The sequence below is a fragment of the Acipenser ruthenus genome, chromosome 10 (genome assembly GCF_902713425.1).
Source record: "Acipenser ruthenus chromosome 10, fAciRut3.2 maternal haplotype, whole genome shotgun sequence".
Classification (NCBI taxonomy): domain Eukaryota; kingdom Metazoa; phylum Chordata; class Actinopteri; order Acipenseriformes; family Acipenseridae; genus Acipenser; species Acipenser ruthenus.
The window spans coordinates 37,644,413-37,671,470 of NC_081198.1; the positions used below are offsets into that span (position 1 = coordinate 37,644,413).

The 27,058-nt window shown below is 40.8% G+C and overlaps 1 protein-coding gene across 3 annotated transcripts; it reads left to right on the forward strand.

Annotated features, from left to right (window-relative positions):
* On the forward strand, positions 1–25,601 carry LOC117409768 (fibronectin-like). Of its 3 annotated transcripts, none has more exons than XM_034016027.3 (46): positions 1–622; positions 2,008–2,133; positions 2,380–2,517; positions 2,630–2,761; positions 3,014–3,151; positions 3,356–3,514; positions 3,609–3,806; positions 4,091–4,270; positions 4,673–4,849; positions 5,340–5,495; positions 5,684–5,812; positions 6,363–6,506; positions 7,817–7,938; positions 8,780–8,948; positions 9,272–9,448; positions 9,643–9,771; positions 9,857–9,946; positions 10,055–10,249; positions 11,488–11,766; positions 12,119–12,382; positions 12,722–12,816; positions 13,130–13,298; positions 13,473–13,559; positions 13,961–14,152; positions 14,933–15,205; positions 15,642–15,824; positions 16,075–16,164; positions 16,385–16,651; positions 16,774–16,890; positions 17,162–17,326; positions 17,574–17,729; positions 17,929–18,042; positions 18,166–18,435; positions 18,595–18,782; positions 19,018–19,105; positions 19,307–19,483; positions 19,630–19,719; positions 20,090–20,278; positions 20,452–20,541; positions 21,151–21,650; positions 21,950–22,088; positions 22,561–22,725; positions 23,374–23,499; positions 23,818–23,924; positions 24,080–24,184; positions 24,594–25,601. In XM_034016027.3, the coding sequence occupies exons 1-46, from the start codon at positions 481–483 to the stop codon at positions 24,663–24,665; spliced, it is 7,458 nt and encodes a 2,485-aa protein (XP_033871918.3). In that variant the 5' UTR covers positions 1–480; the 3' UTR covers positions 24,666–25,601. The 3 variants fall into 3 exon arrangements, with proteins under 3 accessions (XP_033871918.3, XP_033871935.3, XP_033871926.3); XM_034016044.3 differs by having other exon boundaries at positions 21,526–21,650; XM_034016035.3 differs by lacking the exon at positions 14,933–15,205 and having other exon boundaries at positions 2–622.
* The last annotated feature ends 1,457 nt before the right edge of the window (positions 25,602–27,058 follow it).

A 27,058-nucleotide genomic window follows, 5' to 3' on the forward strand; every position in this document is an offset into this window, starting at 1 on the left:
AGGTAAATAGCCTTTGAACAAATTCCCAAAAGCAACCAATACAGGTTGGAAATGTTTGTTTGTTTGTTCGGTAGCCTACCTTAACTGTGCAACCAAAATAAACATCACCTTTTTTTAGCTGTACAGAATTTGTTTTTTTTTTCATGTCCCAAAACTTTGTTTGCAAAAAAATGAATAACCGACCACAATGACGTCTGTTTCCAGTTAGGGTAGGTAGACCCTCCTCTTTTTCGTGTCTCTGTGCATATAAACCTCGCCAGGAAAGTAAATCTGCCATTGGAAGGGGCTGGAGGCTCAAGCAAAGTCAAGAAGGGAGAAGAGCCAAGAGAACAATTTGATTTGAAAAGGACAGGAAAGTTAGTTGCCTCCAGGATTAAACCCAGCGCAGTGTTCTTCTCATTCGAAAGAACATTTGCAGAAAGGAGCCGTACACATTTTATTTTTAAATATAATATTTGTTGACCCCCTTGAAGCATAAACATGACCAGTAACCCTTGGACGGGGTTGCTGGTTGCGCTTTGCCTAGGCAGCGCTGTGCACTGTATGCCACAACATGCAGGCAAAAGCAGAAGACAGGCGCAGCATCAAGTAAATCCGATCGATGGAGCGTCTTATAACCAGAGTGAGTACGGTACATGTTGGTGTGTGTTTGTTCTCTCGCTCTGTCCAGCTTTAAAATATAGATTAGTTTGTTTGAATTAATTATTAATTACATTTTGAAAAATCATAAGATTAACTGCCTTTTTAAAGAAAATAAGTAGGTACCATGAAAAATGCACCCAAACAACATGGAGGCATATTATTTAAATATATGTGCTGCTGTTGTTTTAAAAGTTAAACGCAGTGTGTAACATCGTTTTTTTTTTTTTTTAATGAAGTTGAGTATACGTTATCCGTGTTGGGAGTATTTAATATTAAAGTCTATACTGTTAACTTTTAAAAATGCAAAATTTAATAGTATCACGTTGTGGGGTGCATGTGTTTGTTTTTTTACTTTTGCAGCTGTGAAAGTATGGGTGCTGTAAACCTTGTGTTGTGTTTATTATTGTAACGTAGTTTAATCCTTTCATGCCAGTCTATGGGGACATATGCAGGATGCACTAGCCTCAAGTCGCAGGGTGCGATTTGTCAAATTTCCAGGGAAGGAGCCTTGATGCATCTGTAGTACACAATTTAAACAGTTAAGAGAACCACCAAGTTACTTTATTTAAACCGAATCGACTGCGAAAGAATCTTTAGGAATCGCACATAAATGCAGTTATTTTTATTTATTTTTTTATGGATACGGAACGGTATCAAAGCATTAACAAAAACTACCTACGTTACAACTAAAATGTTTAAACGCACTCATGACAATTACTTGCATTGTTGCACATAACTTCACTGATAACTGCACAGTGTAACCACAGTAATAATGGAACATAATACAACAGACGTATTTTAACAGCTTAATCTGCAGAAGTTCATTGTTGTTAATCTTGGCCTTCTGCTCAGCGGGTGACTCGGCGGGTAAAAGTTCCAGTCTCTGGCTCAGGGGCTGTATTTTTTTTTTTAAAGCTACGATGGATTTTTAGTGTCCTGTCTTCATTTCTTTTCTTTAGTATAGTATGCACTTTTGATGACAATAAAAAATAAGTTTGAAATACAGCATGAATGACGTTGACGTTAAGTTAATTTTCATTGGTCAATTTGCCTTGCTAGGGTGCGTACAGCACTGTATTGGGTGAGTGGGATCCGAGCCTGATCCACGTTATACAGCCAAACTTTATGACCCGGCTCCAGTGAAACTAAACATTACTTTTTTTTTTTTTTTTTTTTTTCATAATGTGTTCCTGACCTTGCGGTCTGAAGTGCTAAGAGTGAGATTTTTTTAAAGTCCATATTTCAGCAATCTTCAATATGTCATGCATGTAAGGGTTAAAGAACAGTATTAAAGTGTATTGTGTATATATATTTTTTTATCAAAAGTTTAAGTGAAGCATAATTCAAACGTTTCTTCGCTCCTAGATGGCTGCCGTGAAAATGACAGAACTTACCAAATTGGCCAGCAATGGGAACGCGCATACCTAGGCACTACTTTGGTCTGTACCTGTCTAGGTGCTCGAGGAATAAACTGTGAAAGCAAGCATGAAGGTGAATGGCATTATTTTTCTAATTTGTGACTTGTATAGCAAAACCGATCTAAACACATTGTGTACATGGATCAGTAACTCGGATAGACTGTTGTCCTACCAAATAATTGGTAGCTGGGGTCGTCCAGAGTACAAGGGACTGGTCTTTGGAAGATGATTATTGTCTAAATCTCTGCAGTAATACAGTAACTCCTATTTACGCAACCACATTTGAAATATGCATTCTCCATACTATTTTCTTCTGCAGCTGAAGAGACTTGCTATGACAAACACAATGAACAGTCATATCGTGTTGGGCAAACGTATGAGCGACCAAAGGATGGGATGATCTGGGATTGTACCTGTATTGGGGCTAACAAAGGGAAAATTAGCTGTACAATTGCAAGTAAGTTTAAAATGAAGGGGTGCTTATTGTGTTAAGTTTTGTTTGTACTGATTGCATTGTGTTTTTTGAACAATGGCTTTGCAGATGATACATGTATTCCCTCCTTTAATAGACCGCTGTCATGAAGGTGGGCAGTCCTATAAGATCGGAGATACCTGGCGCAGGCCCCATGATACCGGCAGCTACATGCTTGAATGTGTGTGCCTTGGTAATGGGAAAGGTGAATGGACCTGCAAACCAGTATGTAAGTAACTGAAGACTTGTGGTGTGGTGTGTTTTTTTTTTTTTTATTATTTTATTTTTTTATATACATTAACATTATGGTGCTTTGTTAAACTGTTGGACTGCAGCTGAAGTAATCCATTGTTCCATAATGGGGATATTATTGTCTGAAGTACTATGGACAAAGCATATCTCTGCGAATCATGAACCAATCAAAGCTGCATTTAGGGTACTTAAGAACTAATCACTGCAATGAAATGCTGTCTTTCCCCAGCTGAAAGATGTTATGATAATACTGCTGGCACCTCCTATGTTGTTGGAGAGACCTGGGAGAAACCCTACCAGGGCTGGATGATGGTAGATTGTACCTGTTTGGGTGAAGGCAGTGGACGCATTACATGCACGTCCAGAAGTAAGTGCTTGAAATGAATGGTTTGTTGCTAATTGGTAGAAAATGACCCCCCCCCCCCCCTCCCCCGATTTTTAATCATTTGGGGCTTTGGACCTTTGCGATTGGCAATAGGAAAGGCTTGCCGTAATGCTTGTGATTCTTCAGTATCCTCGGTCATACAGTAGTTATTTCACATATGAAGATTCATTCATTCTGTTTCTGCAGACCGGTGCAACGACCAAGATACTAAGACCTCATACAGAATTGGAGATACCTGGACCAAGCCTGATGCTAGGGGCAATGTACTGCAATGTATCTGTACTGGCAATGGGCGAGGAGAATGGAAATGTGAAAGACATGGATCTCTCCATACTACAGGACTTGGTAACTAAACCTATTGCAGTTTGAATACTTTTAACACTGTTACTGTCGAGTAGTTTTAGTTCATATAATTTTTTTTTTTTGCGTGTTTTTAAAGGTACCGGTTCCCGTGTGGTTACTAATGTTCAGACTGCCGTGTACCAGCCCCAACCCCAGCCTCAACCCCCAACAGAGGGGAGCTGTGTAACGGACTCTGGAGTTTCGTACTTTGAGGGGATGCAGTGGATCAAGACCCAAGGCAGCAAACAGATGTTGTGCACGTGTCTAGGCAATGGCATCAGCTGTGAAGAGATGAGTGAGTATTTTTCTAAAGAACTTGTGGATTTCTCCAATTAGACAGGCTGACAAGCAATGTGTAGATGATACCTGCATCTATTGATCGTGCACTGCTGGTTTCACAGACCCTGGTCATCGGTAATCTAACTTTTAATTTAAGTAAGACGGACCAAACTTACTGTTAACTTGACTCTACGAAACCAGCTGAAAATGTAACTGTGTATTGACTGAAAAGTACCCCTAATGTGTATACATGGATTTGTATGTGTCACTAATGACTCAAATGTATTTTTCTTCATAAAGCTGCATCCCAGGTGTATGGTGGCAATTCTGATGGCCAGCCCTGTGTCTTCCCATTTGTCTTTATGGGAAAGACCTACTACTCCTGCACTTCGGAAGGGCGAAACGATGGACAGCTGTGGTGCAGCACCTCCTCTGACTTTGAACAGGACCATAAATACTCCTTCTGCACAGAAAAGAATGGTGAGTTGTCTGGTCCGTTTCATTTGAGTCCTAAAGGTTAATGTGCAGGTGAAAACACTATTGTGCTCATTGAAAGTCAACACTATTAAACTTGTGGTATACTTGTTATATTCCATATTCCCCCTCCCTTAATTGCAATTTATGTTTTTGAAAAACATATCTGCCTTTTGTCCACTAAGGATAATCAAATTGTATCTTAATGTTTTAAAGGTTTAAAATCTTATAAACAATCCTAACAAAGTAAGCTGCCATTTAACTTTATTTCGTAACTGTTTTGTTTTTGTCTTTGTATAAAGCATTTTCAAATGGCTTTTGTCCTTGCTTCCTGATCTTTGATTTCCCTGATGTTTTATAGACCATAACCCTTTATTTCCCATCCTTTTGTCCCCTTTTTAATGACAGTACTGGTTACCACCCGAGGTGGCAACTCAAATGGCGCTTTGTGCCACTTGCCTTATTTGTACAACGGGCGAAATTACACTGACTGCACCTCGGACGGCAGGCGGGATGGGATGAAATGGTGTGGGACCACTGCTAACTATGACGGCGAACAGAAATTTGGATTCTGCCCAATGGCTGGTAAGAGTGTCCAGGAATTCTACAGACTAGGCAACCTACTACTATCTACGTGCTAGATACTTCCTACTAAGAAACCCTGCATTCAGTTAATGAAAGCAGGGGGTTGCCTATTTACTGTGATGCAAATTGGATTGGTTAGGAAGCTGCAGGGGGTCAATTTCAGTCTGGGAGGGGAGGAGGGTTAGAGTTCTATAGACTAACACACTTGAACATGTTGGATCAGCAATACATTTTAGATCTCTTACAGCTGGACAGCATTCACTTCTGTGACCAAAGGGGCTCTTGAAAATCTGGCTTGAGGACAATGTACACACGCACAAAGCTCTCTAAAACATTGGAAGTCTGGCTGGCTGTCAGTGTTTGGCTTGCGTCCATATGTATCAGTCTCTAGCACTTGAACTCTTTAATACTGGGTTTTCCCTTTGGGCTTCTGGAGAAGATGACATTTTATAACAATCCTAGAGTAATTGACTTTCTCTGTTCTTCCTAGCTCATGAAGAAGTCTGTACCACCAGTGACAGTGTGATGTACCGTGTTGGTGATCAGTGGGACAAGCGCCATGATGTACTAGGTCACATGATGAGGTGCACGTGTGTTGGAAATGGTCGTGGAGAGTGGAGCTGCTTGGCATACTCACAGCTGAAAGGTCTACATCCATTTCACTGAATTTAAATATTGGCCATTTTAAGAAACTAATGTTCATGCTAGATATGTTTGATTAAGTTTGCTTTGCAAATGAACCATGCTAAATTGTTTGGTGTCCTGCATTTACAAAGGCACAAAATGATTCCCAGGATTCAGTATAGGTAATTTTGATCTTCTTTCTTGGTACAGATCAGTGCATTGTCGATGGCTTGACCTACGAGGTTAACCAGACTTTCACTAAGCGCCATGATGAAGGATACATGATGAACTGCACTTGCTATGGGCAGGGCCGTGGCAGATGGAAGTGTGATGCTATTGGTATGTTGTAAGCTTTTTACAGTAATTTAGAGAGGCAAAGCCCGTATTGTGACTCAACTCTAATTTGAATTAAGACGTATCCTCTATGTGGGGTGTCTGTTCAATTAGCCAGAATAAAGTGATCTCTTGCCTGTGCCCAAACACAGTAAATGTTGATGTGTGATCTGACCGGTCTCTGTATAAATATAGCCATTTCTGAGAGGCGTAAGTGATCAGCTAGCATCCCTGCACTGTTTTAGACAACTGACTGACCAGCAAATTATTCTAATATGCTCATCTTGTAAGTGTTTAGGTTGCAAAAATAACTTGATTGTTAATTATTTATTGTCAACAGTACGGTTTTAAGCAAGGGCTTGTTTACGTTTCACAACCAGTGTTCGTTCATAGTTTCCAGCTTGTACCGATCAGTACAAAAGTAAAATGTAATTGTAATGTGCCTAAATGAGCTGAGCTTGAAGCAATATGCGGTGCCTGCGAAGGACAATGGAATTTTAAATGATTAGCATGTGTAGTAAAAGCTTATGCATTTTACCTTTTTCAATCGTTTTAGACCAGTGCCAAGAACCTGAGACTCGTGCATTTTACCAGATTGGCGAGTCCTGGGACAAGGTGATCCACGGTATCCGGTACCATTGCTACTGCTATGGAAACGGCATTGGAGAGCTGAGCTGTGAGCCGACACAGGCACACCCAGGTAGGCCTGTCCGGAGGTCTGTGCAGCTGTGTGCTTTGAAGTGTGCCTCTGTCAAGGCAGTGGTCAAATTGCTGTGTCCCAGATATGGGGAGGGGTGGGGGTGGTCCCTGAAGCATTCTGTTTTCCTTTAATAGCAGCAGGAGACGTTCATATAACATGTTTGCTTCCTGGCTGCAGTGTTCTGCCTGAATTCACATTCAGGTGTTGGAACTATTTCTCTCCTCACACATTCATGTGATAACGTGTAATTAAACAGAATAGTGCCCTGGAATTAAATCTCTAATTATATTGGGGGGGGGGGGGTAGGGTGCTATACCTTCTACATTTTTCAATTCCCATTGCTATGTAATTGGCTCTAGAGGTGGAAAATAAATATATAAACCTGTGTTCTTTAACTGTACTCTTTTTAAATTCAGCTAAAGAACAGTTAAATGCTTTGTTTTAATCGGATTACATACAAGCATTACATAATGCTGTGTCAAACATGCCAAGGAAAGGGCAACTACCCTGCCAATGATCCCATTAAGTTTAATTAAGAATTTGGAACAGATAAGGAGGAGGGAATAGACTGTTTATATACTGGTATGTGGTAAGTTCTGTATACTATGCAGTGGGCTTTTTATGTATTTGGTAAATGACTAACAAGGCAACGTTTAGGCACATAGGGTATTGGTTTATTTTAAATTGACCAACCCAGTGTTGTGAGTAATGGAGATTCGTGAGACTTCAAGCTGTGCATTTTTGGCTGTACTTTATCTATTGTCTAAGAGCTTTTTTTTCTACCATTGTGACTAGTCATTTTTATGCAGCATCGCCAAGTGGAGATACTCCTAAGCAACAATTTGAGCACTCCTCTTAAGTGGCTAATGCTGACTTGATGTTTGTCTTTTTTAAACTATTTTTGCATCACTTGTGCTGCACAATTAATGAGGGAAATTAAAATTGCATGTGTACAAAATGCCTGTACCTAAACCTGCTCAGCAGCTGTTCCTTGCTGCAGGAAAGAGAACAGAAAAATCTGGCATGGCTGTGTGAAGTCTGGTGTGTGGTGGTTTGTCGTTTTTTGCTGCTTCACTGGGGAAGAGAGAATATGCATTCTCAAAATGGTCCATGTAGGTTTTTAAAGAAAATAGTGTGTGTACACATTTTACTCTTAATTGGTAGTATTACTGAGACTCCCTCTTTTATACTCAAACAGATTGGTTCTGGTTTCGGTCAGTGTTTTGACACCTGAAAGGTATTCTAAAGTGCCTTGCTGAAATGTAAAGTTATTATTATTTTTATTTTAATGCCAGTAACTTCTCTTTCAGGAGGACGTCGACCAGTTCAGGTTATCATTACTGAGTCTGGAAACCAGCCCGACTCTCATCCCATCCAGTGGAACGCACCCCAGTCTGCTCATATTGCCAAGTACATCCTGAAGTGGAGGCCGGTAAGTAAGCCACCAGGTTACAGTGACTTGACTGTTTTAGAATATTTAGTAAACTTGGTTCCTTTTGAAACTGGATTTAACTAAAATCTCTTGAAGCATGTGCCCACCACCCGCCAGGGACACTTTAAACATTTACTGGTTTTTGTTCTTGCAAACCTGCTTTGATCTTTTGAACTTTGTCCACCTAGATTACCAAAAAATCCCCTCTGCCCTTTTTACTGTAGCATGAATGCAAAACCTGGAGAACCTACTGTACAGACATTGACCTGGTGTAATTGGTGTTTTTTTTTGTTTTCAAATGTAAGGCCCTTAGTCAAACAACCAAATGTTTCTAAAATTTATTTATTTATTTTTGTTGTGTTGGACAACACTGGTTTGATTTTTAAAGCAAACATTTGTATTTCATGTTCTTAAATAACTGCATCTTTCCAGACACTCCCAACAGCCATAGTTTCCAGAAGAGAAAGCCAACAAGGTTAATGCCAAGAACAACATTGGTCACCATCTATGTAAATAAAAAAATAAATAATCCCTCTTGTACTGTAGAAGCATCTCCATTTATATAGATGGATATCTATATAGATATGCTAAAAACCTATGAATGAATAGTTTCAGGAAACTGAGGTGACTATAAAACATATGGGTAGGGTGTAGGCTTTTTACTCCACTAAACATGAAAATACTATTTGCTCATACTAATGTATTTTATATATATATATATGTGTGTGTAAAAAAAAAAAAAGCAGCATTTGTTAAATAGGCTTTTCAGTCTTGCCTGATTTCTTAATGGTTAAGATTCTTTTTAAAAGCTTTTTTTTTTTTTTTTTTTTACCCCTCTTAGAAAAATACCCATATTCAGTGGATGGAGGTCACTGTTCCTGGCCACCTGAATTCCTACACTATCGCTGGCCTCCAGCCAGACATCACCTATGAGGGGCAGCTGATTAGCATCCTGCGTTTTGGACAGAGAGAGGTCACTCGTTTTGACTTCACAACAACAAGTGGATTTTGTAAGTACTGTCAGTCTTGATTCCTGTCTAGACAGAAGCTGGAATATCCTCAGGCTTTCTATCTGCAAGCATTAATCTATGCATCCATAACTTCAGACACAATCATAAATTGAGGTAAGACCATAAAACTAAGTCAAGCAGACCTTTGTTTCAGTCTGTCGTACATTTACTGATTGAAAGCATTAGCTGAAACATTTGCTTAGTTGACTTGTATTTCTGGTTTTATCTCTTCTGGTTTTTTTTTTTTTTTTTTTTTTTTTGTGAAAATAATCCTGCTGTTTGATATAGGACTGTGTATTAAAGTCTTTTTAAATCCCCTGCAGTGCCCACATCTGAAGGAGAGACTACCCAGCCCCCTCCTGTGGTGGACACTTCTGAATCTGTGACTGAGATTACCTCCAATAGCTTTGTGGTCTCTTGGGTTTCTGCTTCGGACACGGTGTCTGGTTTCAGGGTTGAGTATGAGCTCAGTGAAGAAGGATCCAAGCCTCTGGTTCTTGGTGAGACATTTTAGCGTTCACAAAAACAATTGGAACAGGTGGGGGAAGTAGAGAATTCTGAAAATCCCAGCTAAAGTTTGCTTTGATTTGGCGTTTCCTTGACGGTGCCATCTAGTGGCCAAATACTGTAAGGCCTCTGTACATATATATATATGAAACATTGCCCTGTACTAATGAAGCACTTTACATTTAAGACCTTCCAAATAGTGCAACATCCGTCAGCATCCCTGACCTGCTCCCCGGTCGCAAGTACACTGTCAATGTCTACGAAGTCTCGGAGGAAGGAGAACAGAACCTTATTCTTACCACGTCCCAGACAACCGGTAAGTCCCTATCGTACTTGAGGGTTCTTCGATGCATTACGGAAAATCAGCGTTGACTGACTAAAATATATACATATTTCTTCAGCTCCTGATGCACCAACTAACTATAACGTGGGTGAAGTAGGAGAAACCTCTATTGTCATCAAGTGGTCCAGACCTGCAGCTCCTATTACAGGTAATCTGTGCTCTTAGATCTGTTAACTGTACAGAGGGGAATTGAAAGGTGAACTTTTTTTTAAATCATTAACTGATCATGCTAAACATGTCATCTTGAATCCCTAAGGTTACCGTGTGGTCTACACCCCCTCTTTGGAAGGAGAAAGCACTGAACTTACCCTTCCTGATACAGCCACCTCTGTCACCCTGAGCGACCTCCTACCTGGCATTGAATACAACATCAGCATCTACGCAGTGGAAGAGAACCAGGAGAGCATTCCGCTCGTTGTTCAGCAGACCACTGCTGGAGATCCACAGCCAGGTAACGATCTGCAGGAGTCTATTGCAATATTGAGTGTGCATACATGGTTCAAATGAGTAACTTGCAACAGATTAATTGTGGTGAAATAATAAAACAAAATGGCAATGCTGTCTAGTGCTACTAGTTACTTGGGGCTTTCCATTTTATTTTATTGCAAGTGTAAAGTTTGTTAGAATTTTGAACCGTGCATTGATTTAGAGTCGAGCATTATACCCAGCTCCTGTTGAATCGAGTTACAGTAGTGACCAGGATTTGGAGCATTTTACAATGTGAATTCTTTTTAAAACCACAGAACTTGCTGATTGTAAGCAAGTCTGAACAATGAAATGGCCAAGCCAGACACACCAAATGTTGTAACATTTAAAAGCTGTGTTGCATTATAACAAATATTTGTGCTTTTGTGGCAGTCCTTTGCCAGGCTGACTTAATCACAAGTGCAAGCATTATTGATGAATAAGTAACTGCAAACCGGTCCAAAGGTGGTTGTAATTAGGACTTTTTTTTTATATAAAAGAAATGAAATAACACCAGGTGGAATGCCCTGAAGAATTCAGGTTCTGGGATTCCAGGGAGCCTGTATATCCATATAGGGACAAGATTGTGTCTGGTACATTTTATGTATGTTAATTGACTCCAGATTAGGAGATTTTGGAAATATACCAGCTGGCCCCTTCTGATTTTCAAATGCAAAGCGAGTTTGTGTAGTTGATAAATCAACTAAATGTGTGTGTAATGCAGGGGGTGAAGGGCTGTTGGCTGTAACAGTATTCTAACTTGAGCTAAGAATCATCGGCTACGTGACTGCTGCATTTAATTGGCTTGTGTATCTGATTGGACCTGTTTCCAGTTCAGCTGGAGTTATGAGACTGCAGGTCATTTTTGGTTCTCTTTCTATTTTTATTTATTTATTTATTTATTTTTCTCAAGCTGTTTTTACTGTTCTGCAAATCTTTCTTGATCTGCATGTTAAACTGATTGTCCCTCCCTCACTTTTGAATGCAGGTTTTGTTCTTACCTCTACAACAATAATTAACATGCTGTCTAATGTGCACACTCAAACACATATCGGAGTGGTTTAAGATGCCTGTCCAAACTAGTGGCTCAAAGCTGTGGCTTTAATACATGTGCCATCCACTAGGGCCTGGGACAGTGGTTTGCTGGTAGAAAAACCTACTTCTGCTTTATTGCAGTGACCTTAAGTCTGGTGTGATTTTTTTTTTTTTTTTTTTGTCTTTCAGACACAGTTCCATGCCCCACTGACCTGCAGTTTGTGGATGTGACAGATGTGAAGATCACCATTATGTGGTCCCCTCCCCAGGGTGAGGTCTCTGGTTACCGCGTGACTGTTCTTCCAGTTAACCTCCCTGGCACTAGCGGAGAAAAACTGGAGCTCCCCGTCGGCAGGAACTCCTTCGCGGAGGTCACCGGCCTCCAGCCTGGCACCACCTACCACTTCCAGGTCTATGCTGTTCACAGGGGCAAAGAGAGTGAGCCATTGGAGGGGGATCACACCACCAGTAAGTACAGCTTCCTGTACAGGTTAACCACATTTTAATATCCATTTGTGATGTGGCTGCTTTTATTTATGAAATTCTGGCTTTTGTACAGTACCAACATCTAACACATTGGTATTTGGCATGTTTTCCTGCAGGATAGTGGAGTACCATTCATTTAATTCTGGTGGTGTACAGACCACTCGTGCAGAGAATTAAATGCTAATTGCACATTTTTTTTTGCTCACCTGTATGAATAGTCAAGTGCCACCTTGTGATGTAGTTAGCCATAAAGCTGGTACTATAGCACATTATATAGCCACATAATGATGAGTTGGGAGTGCTTGCATCTTTATTTTATTTTTTTCCCTTATAGAAATTGATACCCCAACAAATCTGCAGTTTGTCAATGTGACAGATAGCAGTGCCATTGTTGTTTGGGGTGCTCCGCGTGCTAAAATCGCTGGATACAGACTGCTGCTGAGTATTTCTGGGGAGCAGCCCAGACCATTCAATGTGGCTCCAAAGGTGAATCGTTATCCTCTGAGAAACCTGCAGCCTGATACACAGTACACTGTCACAGTCGTCGCAGTGAAAGGCAACCAACAAAGTCCAGAAGTCACAGGACTCTTCAGTACATGTACGTATTCAAACACTTGCTGCAATCTGCAGTAGTTCCCATGACTATTGGAAATGTTAACTAAGCTGTCCAATTGCAACCTCATTCATAAAGTAACAGTGTAAAGGAAGAATGTTGGTTGCTATGGCTGCAACAAAATGTTTCGAGGAGGTGCTAAGTTCCCCTCCACAGTAAGTTTAAAAAGCAGGGTTATGATTTAATATTGGATTGGCTAATGGCAACAAGAAACAGAATCTGCCCAAAATTATCGATCTTCAAAACTGTTTTTTTGTTGGCTTTCTTAAGGCAGCTTTAGAAGTCCTTTCTTTCACTTAATCACCCATGTTCCCATTTTTGCAGTGGAACGTATGGGTAACGCCCCACGTTACAGCACTGAAGTGACAGACACCTCCATTGTCATTACTTGGACACCTGTGCCAAGAATAGGATTCAAGGTATTTTCTGTTTAAGAATAATGTAAATGTATTGGTGAATTTATATGTTAAACTTGTTTTTAGCTGTACAGGACAATTGTTGCGTTGCATGGAACACCCAGTGACCTAGGTATTCCAATTGTAGAAAACATATACCACTGGGTGCAAGAACAAGTTAAATGCATGTAAAACTTAAATATACAAAATATATAATTAATATTTGGGAAATGGGAGGAAATTAAATTTAGCATTCAGTGCTTACTGTATTCAATTTCTTTTTTATATTGTCTGACCTTGGACTTGACCCCCCCCCCCCCCTTTTATTTTTTTCCAGCTGGAAGTCAGACCAAGCCAAGGAGGCGAGGCTCCCAGAGAAGTGATCTCGGAGTCGGGTAGTATCTTCATCTCTGGCCTGACTCCTGGAGTGGAGTACACCTACAGCATCCAGCCACTTGTGAATGGACAGGCACGTGGAGCTCCAGTCACCAAGACTGTCGTCACACGTAAGTTCACACTTGGCCTTGATCCCAGTACAGTAAAGCATGTATTGACGGAAGATTTCTGTCCCTCCTGCCTCTGTTCTGTTTGTCTCTTGTCCATTGTTGCTGTAGCGGCAGACCTGTGCTGAAATGCCAAAACCTTGATTCCAAACGAATGTTTCTGCTCTTTCTTTTTAGCTCTGACTCCTCCCACTGACCTGAACCTGGAGTCTAATCCAAACACTGGAGAGCTGACTGTCTCCTGGACAGATGCCAAAACTCCTGGTAAATATATTCACTTTTACACGCTGTAAAGCTGCAGAGAAATCTCTTTTCCTGTTCACTGGGGATGAGGAAATAAATGAAACCTGCTTTTACAGTAGGTGGCATTTGGGAAGGTTTAGTAGGACACTGCATGGCATTGGATCATATACCAGCATTCAGTGAACTAAACTTTGCAATTAAGTAGGGAGTTGGATTGAGATAAAATGCAGAACTTCTTACTCCCTACTTTACTGAAAAGTGTAGTTCACTGATTGCTGGTGTATTCTCCAATGCCATGCAGTGTCCTATTAAACCTTCCATCACCCTCCTCCTCCTCCTCCTCCTCCTCCTCCTCCTCCTCTTGGTCTTATTTTTTTTTTAAACTTTTGAATCTGAGTTCAATTTCTTTGTTTTTTCATCAGATGCGACTGGCTACCGAGTGACCTGCACCCCAACCGGTGGACAGCACGGTAACTCCTTGGAAGAATTTGTCAAGATCGGACAGAACTCCTGCACACTGGACAATCTGAGCCCTGGCATTGAATACAACGTGAGCGTCTACACTGTCAAAGATGACATGGAGAGCATGCCAGTCTCTACTACAGTAACGCAAGGTAGGGAGCAAGGCGGCTACTAAAACGTCCTTTTTTTTTTTTTTGTGTTATCGCTGTACAATATCAGAAAGCTTACTGGTGCATGTGGCTTAAATCTTTAAGTCAATGGAACATTAAAAAAAAAAAAAAAAACTTGAGACTGCTTTTATAGCATAACTTATGGAAATGGTTCGTTCTCTGGAACTTTCCACAAATCAAACTTTTGCTATCTTGCCTTTTGACATCTGCTTGGAAAGCTGATCACTCTGCAGATGGCTTCCATTGAAAGGGAAAGTGACTTTCAGTTACTTGCCCTAGTAATTGAAAGCAGTGTAGTTCATGCTGTGCTTCCTGCAACAGTAATTCCATACCATTTTACTAACTCAGTAATGTGCTTTATTTAATGGTGGTTTTAATTGTCATGCTATTGTGCTATGAGAATTACCATGCAAGTTTTTAAATGTATGAATCCATGCATTTTAAATTCAGTGTTACTTTTTATTATGAAGTTTTAGAACCCCAATTGACACAAATCCTGGCTTACCTTTTATTAGGTATTTGGTAAGCTAAAAATCTGTGCTAATTGGGTTAGATGAAATCGGTTGAGTACAGTAAATATTAACATCTTTAACAAAAGGAACTTCTATCAAATTTTAGGCATTCAGTGTAGCAGCTAGCTTTAAAATTGGTATGGTAACACTGAGAATGCAGCATGTCACCTTTTAATGAAATGCTTAACATCCCATAGTTCTTGTAACATAATCATTGCTGATTTTCGCCTCTGCTATTTAAACCCGCTAGAAGTCCCCCAGCTTACTGACCTCGGCTTTGTCGATGTTACTGACACAACCATTGGCCTGAGGTGGAGCCCGCTTAACTATACCGCCATTACTGGCTACCGCATTACGGTAGTGGCTGCAGGAGAAAGCGTCCCCATTTTTGAAGATTTTGTGGAGCCCACTACAGGATACTACACAGTGTATGGACTGGAGCCCGGGATTGATTATGACATCAGTGTAATCACTCTCACTGAGGGTGGTGAGAGTGTGCCCACTACACTGACACAGCAAACTGGTGAATTGAATACCTTCAATTTTTTTTTTTCAGTCTTATGTGTTTACATTAAATGTTTCACCAGCTTTCTTTTGTGGCGTTAATGTGCTTTGCTATAAATGCCTAAGTGAATTATTTTGAAATCCATGTGACTGTTTTGTGGAAGCGTCATTTGCTGGGGATCTAGCATGCTTTATCACACCTTGCAAAATGTATTGATTTTCTAGGGAGGGAGGAGGGCATTTCTTCACCCTGGGCAGTTTGGACTGGAAAGTAAACTTAAACCATTTGTAGCCTCTGCTAAAAATATGTTTATATTCTTAATCTACTACAGGACGTTGAATGTCTGTTTTGGTTATCTGATGGCTGGGGCTAATTTCAATGTATTCTGTGGTATAGCATTCATGTTTATTGTATAAACTGTTAACCTACTGGATTATGTTCTTTTAAAACACAGCTGTTCCTCCTGCAACCAACCTGCAATTTAATGCTGTGGGTCCGGAGTCCATGCAAGTCATGTGGTCTGCCCCTGAATCGATGGATATCTCCAGATTCACTGTGCGCTACTCTCCTGTGAGGAATGAGGATGACGCTGTTGAGCAGAGTGTACCCGGAACGAGCAACAACATCATACTGAGAAGTAAGACCTTCAAACTAAGTGATATGCAAGACTTGGTTTAGTAAAATCATAACCAAGTGCATGCTGGTTTCACTTGTTTGAATAATCTGTTTATCAAAACTGACAATGGCCCAATATTTAGCTCCCTTTTTTTGGTTGCCTTTTCCCCCAGTGTATATGAAAGGTGTTTTTGTTTTTTCTTTTCCCTCAATTAATCCTGTAAACTTTGCATGTACACTTTTGTGCTTAGTCAGTCTTCACTGTTTTTCAGATCTTCTGCCTCACACTGAATACCGTGTGAGTGTCTTCTGTGTGTATGAGGAACGGCAAAGCGCACCGCTCACTGGAACTCAGAAAACTGGTAGGTTGTTCTGAATAAACAGGGAAGATATTTTCATCCTCTTAAACGGGCTGTTTGGATTGATTCCTTGGGTGAAATGTTTTGCATTCTGTCTCATTTTCGAATAGAAGTTTGTGCAACATAGATGTCATTTTAAAGATTTGTTTTTGGTCAGTTTGAATTGGGTAACCTCTTTCAAAGCCCCTCGTTGGTGTATTCATTCTGTTTTCACACCCTCCAGCTCTGGATTCCCCAACTGGCATAGATTTCTCTGATGTGTACCCCAACTCCCTCACTGTCCACTGGCTTGCTCCCCGAGCTGTCATCACCGGGTACAGAATCAGGTATCAGATGGCAAGCGGTGGGAGGACAAAGGATGAGCGTCTGCCTCCTAGCCGTAACTACTTTACTCTGACCGGCCTCAACCCAGGAACGGAGTACGTCATCCACATCTTTGCTGTGAGCGGGGGCGACGAGAGTCTGCCTCTCACCGGCCGCCAAGCTACCAGTAAGGGCTTCTGTCTATTTTTGTGCCTCTTTTACTTGTCCATGCTTTTGCTAATACTCAAGTAATTGTTTTTCACTATGTGATTTAATACATTCAGTAACTGATCCCTGCTTTCCCCTCAGTTTCTGATGCTCCCACTGATCTGGAAATTGTTTCTTCCACCCCGACAAGCTTAACAGTCAGCTGGGATGCTCCCTCTGTCTCTGTGAGATACTACAGAATCACTCATGGAGAGACAGGTGCGTGACCCTTCCCCTGACTTGCTGTGTGCCCTCATCCCGTTGCTCTTATTTGGGTCCTGCCCAGAGACCTCCAGAAAGTGACTTCCTTACTGTTGTAGGAAAGCAAAGCGTATCTCTGTCTTGAGTGATAGTACAGTGTAATTGTCTGCACTGATAGCCGCTACCAATTGCTTCAATTGCCAAACAACTCTACTGTATTGGGGAAAACCTAATTTTGAAATGTGTTTTTTTTTGTTTTGGTTTTTTTCTCCCCAACTCATGCCTGAAGGTGGTCACAGTCCTGTCAAAGAGTTCACTGTCCCTGGCTCCCAGTCCACAGCCACTATTGAAAACCTGAATCCTGGTACAGAGTACACTGTGACCGTATATGCAGTTACTGGGCGAGGAGACAGCCCAGCTTCCAGCACGCCCATCACGGTCACTCACAAAACAGGTATTTCAATAAGGCTGACTCTGGACCACACCAATTCGATGCAGGTTTTTTTTTTATTTATTTTTTTATTTAAGAAACGTCTAACAAGACATGTACACCCATTGTCTTTCTGGAAAGTTACTGCAGGCTACTACTAACAATAGAGTTTATTGGTAGTTTCTCTTACAGGTTTAATGTTCTGGAAAGTCACATGCATGACTTGCTAACAGTGGTACCTGTTTGTTTGTTTGTTTGTTTGTTTTTGCAGACATGGACTCTCCCTCTGGCATGGAGGTGACTGATGTGAAGGACAATACCATTTCTGTGAGGTGGACGCCATCTTCCGGATCTGTTACGGGTTACAGAGTAACTGGCGTGCCCAAGAATGGTCGTGGACAATCTGTCTCGCAGATTGCACCCCCTGGTAAGAAATGGCATTTTCCTATTTAATTGAAAATCTGTGCATTAACCAAGCTGTATGTAGACATTACTAGACAACTAAGACCTGACTTTTTTTTTTTTTTTTTTTTTTTTTACAACGTCTTTTGTACTATGTGCCTATAATTTTTAACCATTCAAGCATTTGTGTAACAAACAATAAGCTGGGCATCCTTTTGTTTCAGACCAAACTGAAATGACCATTGTGGGGCTGATGCCAGCAGTGGAGTACGTGCTCAGTGTGTACGCCCAAGGTCAGAATGGAGAGAGCGCTCCCCTAGTTGAGACTGCAGTCACCAGTAAGTTGTTTTACAATTCTGGCTTCCTTCTACAGTAAAGGACCACCAGTGTTGGCGTCCAGGTTACCTTGTAGCACTCTGCATATAAATAGAATTTGATTTTTTTTTTTTTCTATTCATTAGGCCTTGACCGTCCTAAAGGACTCACTTTCACAGATGTTGATACATCTAACATCAAAATTTCCTGGGAAAGCCCCGAGGGTCAGGTGTCTAGGTACAGAGTGACTTACTCCAGCCCGGAAGATGGAGTAAGAGAGCTCATCCCTGCCCCCGATGGCGAGGAGGACACAGCAGAGCTGCACGGCTTGAGGCCTGGTACCGACTACACCATCAGTGTTGTCGCTCTGCATGAGGACCTGGAAAGCCAGCCCCTCACTGGAACTCAGTCTACAGGTAAAGGTTCTTCTGTATGTTATTAAATTAATAGAACTATTTTAATGAATATGTAAACTAAACCATAGCATTTGGTCTTTTTTAAAAAAAAATATGATCTAGGGACCAACTTGCTTAATTTTTTTAAGTAATTTCAGAAATGTTATCTTTTTTTTCCAGCAATACCTTCTCCAACTGACCTGACATTCAGTCAGGTTGCCCCATCCAGCGTGGCTATCACATGGCGGGCCCCTAATGTCCACCTCACTGGTTATCGCTTGGTTGTCAATCCAAAGGATAAGAGCGGACCAACCAAAGAGATCAACCTTGCACCTGACACGACCACTGCTGTTGTGACTGGATTAATGGTAACTGCTACTCCTTTCAGCCTAAAATTAGAATGAATATGCTTTATAGCCGACACCAGAATTGTAGGTTTGTTCATGTTTAAGAACCTTGTCTTTCTGTTAAGTCTGAGCAGTTATTAAAGTAAACATTCACCTGGTTTTCATTAGCGACGTGTGTCTTTTGCCCATTTTATATATTTAACTGATGTATTGGGGAGGAAAGACCACTCAGGATTGTGCTTTATTCATTCTATAGGTTGCAACCAGTTATGAAGTGTATGTTTATGCTCTGAAGAATTCTATGACCAGCCGACCCTTGCGTGGTGATGTCACCACACTTGACAGTAAGTGTCTTTTTGTAATCATTTCATTGTTGAAGTGGGGGGTAAAATCTGGTACAAAATAGTAATTGCATAACCTCCTGTAGGTGTAGGAGCTGGTCTAGCCAATTGACTGTTTGTCACCTGGGGAGAGACTTTGGGTCAAAAACTACATTTGAATGTAAACTTCTTAAAGTTTTATAAATGTTTCTCCCTCTTCTGCAGACATTAGCCCCCCACGCAGAGTTCGTATCTCTGATGTCACAGATGCTAGCATCACACTCACATGGCGCTCCAAAACTGAAACCATCACTGGCTTCCATATCGATGCAATTCCTACTGGCGGTCAGTCCCCCATCCAGAAGAGGGTCAGCCCTGACGCCAGAACCTTTACCATCACAGGTACCCACAGACCAGGGCTAACAATGCTTTGTATTAATTCTGTAACTTGTCCAGACCTTGATTTTCTTATATATATATATATATATTTTTTTTTTTATATGTATAATATAATATATTAATCTAAATATATTTCTTCCTTGTTACAGGTCTCAATCCAGGCACTCAATATACTATCCATATCTTCACCCTGAATGGGGATGCTCGCAGTGCTCCGTTCACCCTTACTGCCACTACCAGTATGTATCTCAGACTCTGTTATATGCATGTGATGTTTGTGCATACTGGTTATGTAAATCCAGTTTATGATCCCTGCAACGTTTAGCAAGTTAGATCTACTGAATTAGTAAAATGCTTATTTTACATTGATCATCTGAAATAAACTTTTTGGGAGTTGCCACAAAATGAAACAAATGCAATGAAATATAGAAAAACAATGCATTACTTCAAAGATATCTGGGGGGGGGGGGGGGGGCTCTATTTCAAATCTAATTGTTACAGATTGGAACGATACAGACTTTCCCATCTGTGGCATTATGGACAAACTACACCATTCAACACAGCTGCTTCCTTCCATTTAAACAACAATGCGGTATATTTCTATTCCAGCTAAACCATTAGTTGAGTCTCCATCAAACCTACGATTTACCTCCACAACCCCAAGCTCAGTTTCATTCACATGGGAGCCGCCGCGCACCAGGATCACTGGCTACTTCATCACTTACGAGGAGGCTGGTGGCCCGCCCAGGGAACTGACTCCACGGCCACATGCAGGAATCAGTCGGGCTACAATTAATGGTATTTAATCACTGCTTTGATTCTTCTATATTATGTTACTTTTTTTTTTTTTTTTAATTTTATTGAGGCAAAAGATTGAAATGGCAGTTACGAGTCAAGTTTTCCCCATCTAGACTCGATGTAAAATGTTCTATATTAGAAGCAAAACTGATTGTTTTATTGTCCTTCACTAGGCCTTAGACCAGGAACAGAATACATCATCAAGATCATAGCATTACAGAATGCTTTGAGAAGCCAGCCGCTGGTGGGAAAAGCCAGAACACGTAAGTGAGAATTTTAGAGATGCAAACAGACTTTTTCAATACAACACTAAATATTGTTGGTTGTTTTTTAGCCAGACTGTAATTGGTTAATACTTGCATTCACAATGGTTGAATGAATGCCTTGGGGTGTGTTCTGTAATGGCACTGGTAAGGACTTTCCTACATATTGTACAGTAAAACCTGTTTATACGAAACGAGTTGGCACTGTCCAGATATGGCACTAAATGTTCAAAGCTTTATTCTCTTGGTTTGCAAGCATCTAGATGTTACAGCTATAAAGCCCATATGTGTTTTATTGCACTGAAATGCACATGCCTTTTCTTTTTTAAATTAATAAAATGCTTTACTTTGGAAGCTGAAAAAAGCCCTTCCAAGCCATTAACCTGTATCAAGATTTATTTTGAAAGCTTACAAAATGCTTTAGTCCACTTCTTAAATTTTGTAAGCTTAGATATACAGTTGATGTGCAAGCTTGCAATTTCATTTTTTTTGCTTGCATCAATATTTTATATGGATTTTTTTTTTTAATCCAACATGCTTGCTGATGCAGCTCACTGCTGGTTTCTAATTTGCTTGCTCTGTTGCTTCTAACCCCCATTTCTCGGCTAGAATCTGAACCTCAGCTGCCAACGCTGGAAATCCTACCAAACCCTCAGCGCCCTGTGCCCGATATCCTAGACGTCCCTGAGACTCTAGAGCACTCCCCCTTCTCCACACACACCCGCTTCGATGAGGATGATAATGGTGTCCAACTCGTGGGCACCAATGGGCAGGAAAGGTTGGGACAGCAAGGCCAACACATTTACACAGAGTACCAGAATCTTGGCAACAACGGGCAGCTTACACCAGGAGTGCCTCACAGTCCAGAACATCGCCTGTACATTCCTGAAGGTGACGGCGGGGTTAGGATTGGTGGCCAGCACCCAGTCCACACTGTGGTACAGGTCAATGAAGCTATTGGGGGTTCTCCATTCGGTATTCCAGGTAATGGCACAGACAGCACACAGGAAGCACAGTCCCAAACCATCATCTCCTGGAGGCCGTTGCTGCAGGCTTCTGAATACCTTATTTCCTGCAACCCTCTGAGTCCTAATGAAGACATGTACCAGGTAACTATTTGTGTGTTTTTTTTTTTGTTTTGTTTTTTTTGTTTTGGGGTTCGGGGTTTTTTTGTTTTTTTTTTCTATGCGTAATTTAATTTGTGAGGGATAGTGCTGCAAGAAGTGATTTGACAGTCTTGTGCTCTGCCTCCCTCTAAGCCCCAGGTACTTATTTTAGTTGTGATAAACACAACTGATATTTGGCAGTATGAACATGTTTCAAATAGTTGCACAATATCAGTATTCGCAACTCTATTGACTTTTTTGAAAACCCTCTGAATAATTTTGCTTTCAATTTATTTTCACAGCTACGTGTGCCAGGGACCTCCACCAGCGCCACTCTAACGGGTCTGACAGCAGGGGCGTCCTATAACGTCCTTGTGGAGGCACTCAAGGGAGCCCTTAAGCAAAAAGTTTTTGAAGAGCTTATTACAGTGGGAAACTCTGGTAAGAACAGGCTACACAAGCACAATGCTGAACTGCCAAATGTATTCACTCAACCCTTCCTCTCCTGGACATCTACTGACACTCCAACATAAAGGCAGTGAAACTTGAAAAGCTTAGAGCTGGGGGTTCAGAACGACACATGCATAGCCCCTCGATGGAGCCTGGTTTGCACGAACCAGCAGTTCTTTTTTTTTGTTTAGAAAAAAAGTATAAACTCTCAAATTCCTCTTCTAGGAAGTTGTGTATACATTTTATTTCAAATGGTATAGCATTATACTGTTAATGTAATAAATAAATGAAATCGGAATGACCCTAAAGTTTTTATGTACAGCTTTTTGAGCAGAGAAAGCTGCACACTTTATTTATTTTTCTTCATGTATACAGGGACACCCATCGATTTTGACAAAATGAGTCAATTTAATGTGTAACCAATGCAATGTTTTAACAATGCCTGTGTTTTGGCTTCTCCCAGTTTCAGAAGGAGTACATCCATCCACTAAAGACACGTGTTATGACACGTTCACTGGATCTAACCATGAAGTAGGAGCCGAGTGGGAACGCATGTCAGAAAGTGGCTTTAAGCTGTGGTGTAAATGCTTAGGCTTTGGCAGCGGGCATTTCAGATGCGATTCATCTAGTGAGTAGCTCCCTCTTCACCCTCCATACACGGCACAATGTTAAGTTTAAGGTTTGCATCGTCCGTGCCATTAACAAAATGATGCTGAACTTTTACAACTTGACACCATCCATACCAATCATCATGTGAATTAAACATGCATAATCTTTGTATGTGATGCTTCTAATCACATGGGTACGACTGCTATGCATTTCTGATTTTAGGGAATGCAAGCTTTATTTGAGTGCCTGGTTTATTCTCAATTTCTAGATGGCTTTCATTGCATATACCACAGTGACATATTGCTATACAGTTTAATGTGTCGTAGCCTCTGGTTTTGGTTGTAAATCCGTAATGGCATGTCTTATGGAACATGTGTGCAATAAATGTGTTTCTGTACGGTATGTCAGACATGTGCTTTAACTTAATGTCTGCAGACTGGGTCCAACACAGGGAGAACAGGATTAGTTCTGAAGTGGAAAATATAACTCCATTGTTGGTTTCCACTGGGGCAGTACTTTTTTTTCAAGCTAATGTTCAAGAACCTATATACACACATACATCCAGTCAACGTTTTGGATTTTTTTTTTCCCCCCAAATGAATTTTTATTGAAGTAGCCATGTTTTAGAATGGAATGTGATGTGGGAGTCTTGCTTCCTCTAATGCAGAATGGTGCCATGATAACGGAAACAACTACATAATCGGTGAGAAATGGGACCGGCAGGCTGAGAATGGCCACATGATGAGCTGCACCTGCTTGGGCAATGGAAAGGGAGAGTTCAAGTGTGAACCTCGTAAGTGCTGTAGATCTCTAGGGGGCTGAATCGATCATACTGTTAAGATGTTATGCAAACCAGAATATGAATTCTCTATTCCTTCCACTGTGTTTTCACTAATTGGGTATTAATTTGTGCATGTTGACACTGGTCTGGGAGCAAACTGTTAAGTGCAGTGCCTGCTGAGGATTTTAACTTGTTACATTGTGAATGCATGCATAGCCAGATGAGTGAGTATATAATGGTGTTCGGGGGTGGGGGAAACCAATGTGAATGTGTTCTGTATAAACTACTACTGCAGTCTTCTCATCCCATGCATAATGTCCATGCTTTCAGATGACGCTACTTGCTACGATGAAGGGGCAATGTACAAAGTTGGACAGCAGTGGCAGAAGGAGTACCTTGGAGCCATCTGCACCTGCACATGCTTTGGTGGACAGCAGGTAAGCTGATGTAGTAAATATCTTAGCATAAAGTCTTGGCTTTTTAAATGCTCCTAGTAATAGTTTACAAAGTTAATGTAGACTCATTCGCATTGTGTGTTTGCATGAGATTTATTTAAATGATTTTTCAGGCTAATGTATTTCTCCTTGTGTAGGGCTGGCGTTGTGAGAATTGTCGTCGACCCAATGCTGATGTGGATGCCACCCTGTCTGCCATGCACCCCTCGGATCGATACAGAGACAACATCCTTACAAAATACGTAAGTTGCTATATCGTATATTGTACCTAATATGGGAAAATAAAATGTACACTAAAGTTCGAATTGGAGTGGGTCAATTGCAATTGTATTTTGTGTGGTACCTTTGCAGTCAGTCTTGTCTAGGCTGCTGGGAGTGTCCTGTGTTTGAGAGGTTTGGTGCCAGTGGTAATTGGTGTTGCATCAATAAGAAACATTTTTGGTAGCTTGACTAAGACTACTACTCCTATTAGTACTGTTTTCTCTTCCATGTGTTGGTGTATGGGGTTGCGTGCGTGGTGGCTTTTTTTTTTTTTTTTTTAAACCTATGCTGGCACCTCCCTAACCACAGGACACACCAAAAACAAACCCCTGGGGTTTCTCTTTTTGAGAATTACCAAAATGCTCACTTCTCCTGATCTGTCTCCTGCAGCATGTGAAATGCCCCATCGAGTGCACAAGACCAGATCTCCTCGCTGACGCACACAACCCTACAGGAGAGTGAAGAGCCGCCATGCAAGGGCGCCTTAACGAATACTCAGTCCCAAGCCAGTGATGCTGCCGTAGTACTTCACCTGAAAACTGTAGCTTTTTTTTTTTTTTTAAACCAAAAAATACATTTTAAACCTTCTTTTTTGGCTTCTCCACATCACAGGTTTTCAGAGCATCACTTAATTTCTATTTTGTGTGGCGGGGGGGTTAATTGAATGAAAGCAAGCAATGTCTTAAGACTTTTAAACATTCCATGGAAAATTGTTCCTGGTACCATTTGGTATTTCTTTTCTTTTAATTTTTTTTTAATTTGTTTTATTCATTTGCAAGCCAAATGGTGGTGGTTGGGACCATGATATAAGGATGACCTGAATCATTAAAATATCTTTACACCCTGACTAGTAATATCTTCTTGTGTGTGTTTTTTTTTGTGTTTGTTTTAAGGCTTGCCTGTCCACTATTAATGTTACATGATTTTTGGCATAACTAAATGTAGTATTAATAAAATGTAGTTGTGTCAATTTACCACCCCCATCTCCCAGGGAAACAGTAAAGCTGTATTGCCCTGCCTGATGAAACTGTACTGAAACTGGTTCCGAGTCACTTTCTTTAAATGAAACCATGTAATGCAGCACCCGTTCCACTCAAAGGCTGTTTGTCTAGAACCTGCGCACTGCTTTTACTGTGACACTTAATGTGCACAGTTCTCTCTCTTTTACCGATTTATTTTCAAGCTGTACCTTATTTAACCTGTAATCCTTTTTTTTTTTTTTATTATTTATCCTTTTTATCGAAGCATTTGTGTATAAAACTTTGTTTACAGTTTATTACTGTGATGTAAAACTTAAGATTTGGTGTAATGTGTTTTTTTTTTTAATATACTGTAGGTGCCAAAGTCGTTACTACTGTGGACAGAAATTCCCTTTTTTTAATAAAGTTTTACAAAGAACTCAAATGTGGTGTGTTTTTTGTTTGTTTTGTTTTTTTTTTAAAATCTGCCTTCTGCAAGGCCACAATTCTTTATTTAAACACCTGTATAATTTACATGCAAGATAACAGGCCGTTTGTTATTTAAATGGCAACTACAAAGACTTGTACAACATTCAATATAGTATCAGTCAGAATTGGATTAAATAAATGTCCCCCCCCCCCCCCCCCCCCCCAGTTCTGCATGGGCTGTATAATGATTGGGTTTCCCCTGGAGCTGTTGGTACAACCATCTTCAAATACATGCACTCGCATGTTTTACGTGCAATAAAACCAAGATATTAAGCAAGGTGGCTGGAGATTGTAACAAGTGCCCCATTCCCAGCTACTATACAGTAGCTAACGGTCCCAATACCTGTATGCTAGTGCCGATAAACCAGAGTTCATTGCATAAGGATAAGGGCAAACAAGTACATTTTGCTTTCCCAGCTGAATTGGGGATTGAAAGCATTTTATAGGAACATAGAAAATGCTTCTATCCTTGTATTTTTACTATTTGGCAAATTTGGGGAAAATGTTATTCCAACAGGGCGGCACGGTGGCGTAGTGGTTAGCGGTGCTTCCTCACAGCGCCAGGGTTCAAATCCGGCCTAGGGTACTGTCTGTGTGGAGTTTGCATGTTCTCCCCGTGTTCGTGTGGATTTTCTCTGGGTACTCGTTTCCTCCCACAGTCCAAAGACATGCTGTCCAGGTTGATTGGTCACTCTAAATTGCCCTCTGTGTGAGTGAGTGAGTGAGTGTGGTGCCCTGTGATGGACTGGCGTCTTGTCCAGGGTGTAGTCGCGCCTTGCGCCCGGTATATGCCGGGTTAGGCTCCGGCTCACCGCGACCCTGTAAAGGAGTAAGCGGATAATGATAATGAATGGATGGATGGATGTTATTACAACAACTGAGTACACAGTTTTACTTTTTTTTTTTATTGAAAAAAAGACAAGTAAATACATGTTTGCATTGTTGGGTAAACATTAATAGTAGAAGAATTCAAAATTCTGCTCTATACAGCAGTAGACTAGTTATTAAAGCAGCTAACTTGTTAATGGGGTAGGAGCAATAGAAAGAAACAATGAGGGTGAGTTGTGCCAAGGGGGCACTATTTTCCAGAGTGCTGTAATGGTACTTTTGACTTAAAGGTCAAAATACTGGCAGTCTCAACATTACTTAACAGAAAATCCAAAAGAAAACATTCCAAGTCTAATTTGTGAAGTTAGTCTCACTGAAGAAATGGGTCTCTTGTGCTTACAAGCCCCTGTTGCTGTCCACAAAGGCAAACTGTGACAGCAGAATGCCAAGACATGTTTATATGGACAGTTCAAAAAGTCAGATTGAACACAGGTATTATTGGCATGGGAGAAATCATATTTCAATATAAAATATTAGTACTATATAAAATCACACAAACAGGCACATGTGCTTATGTAC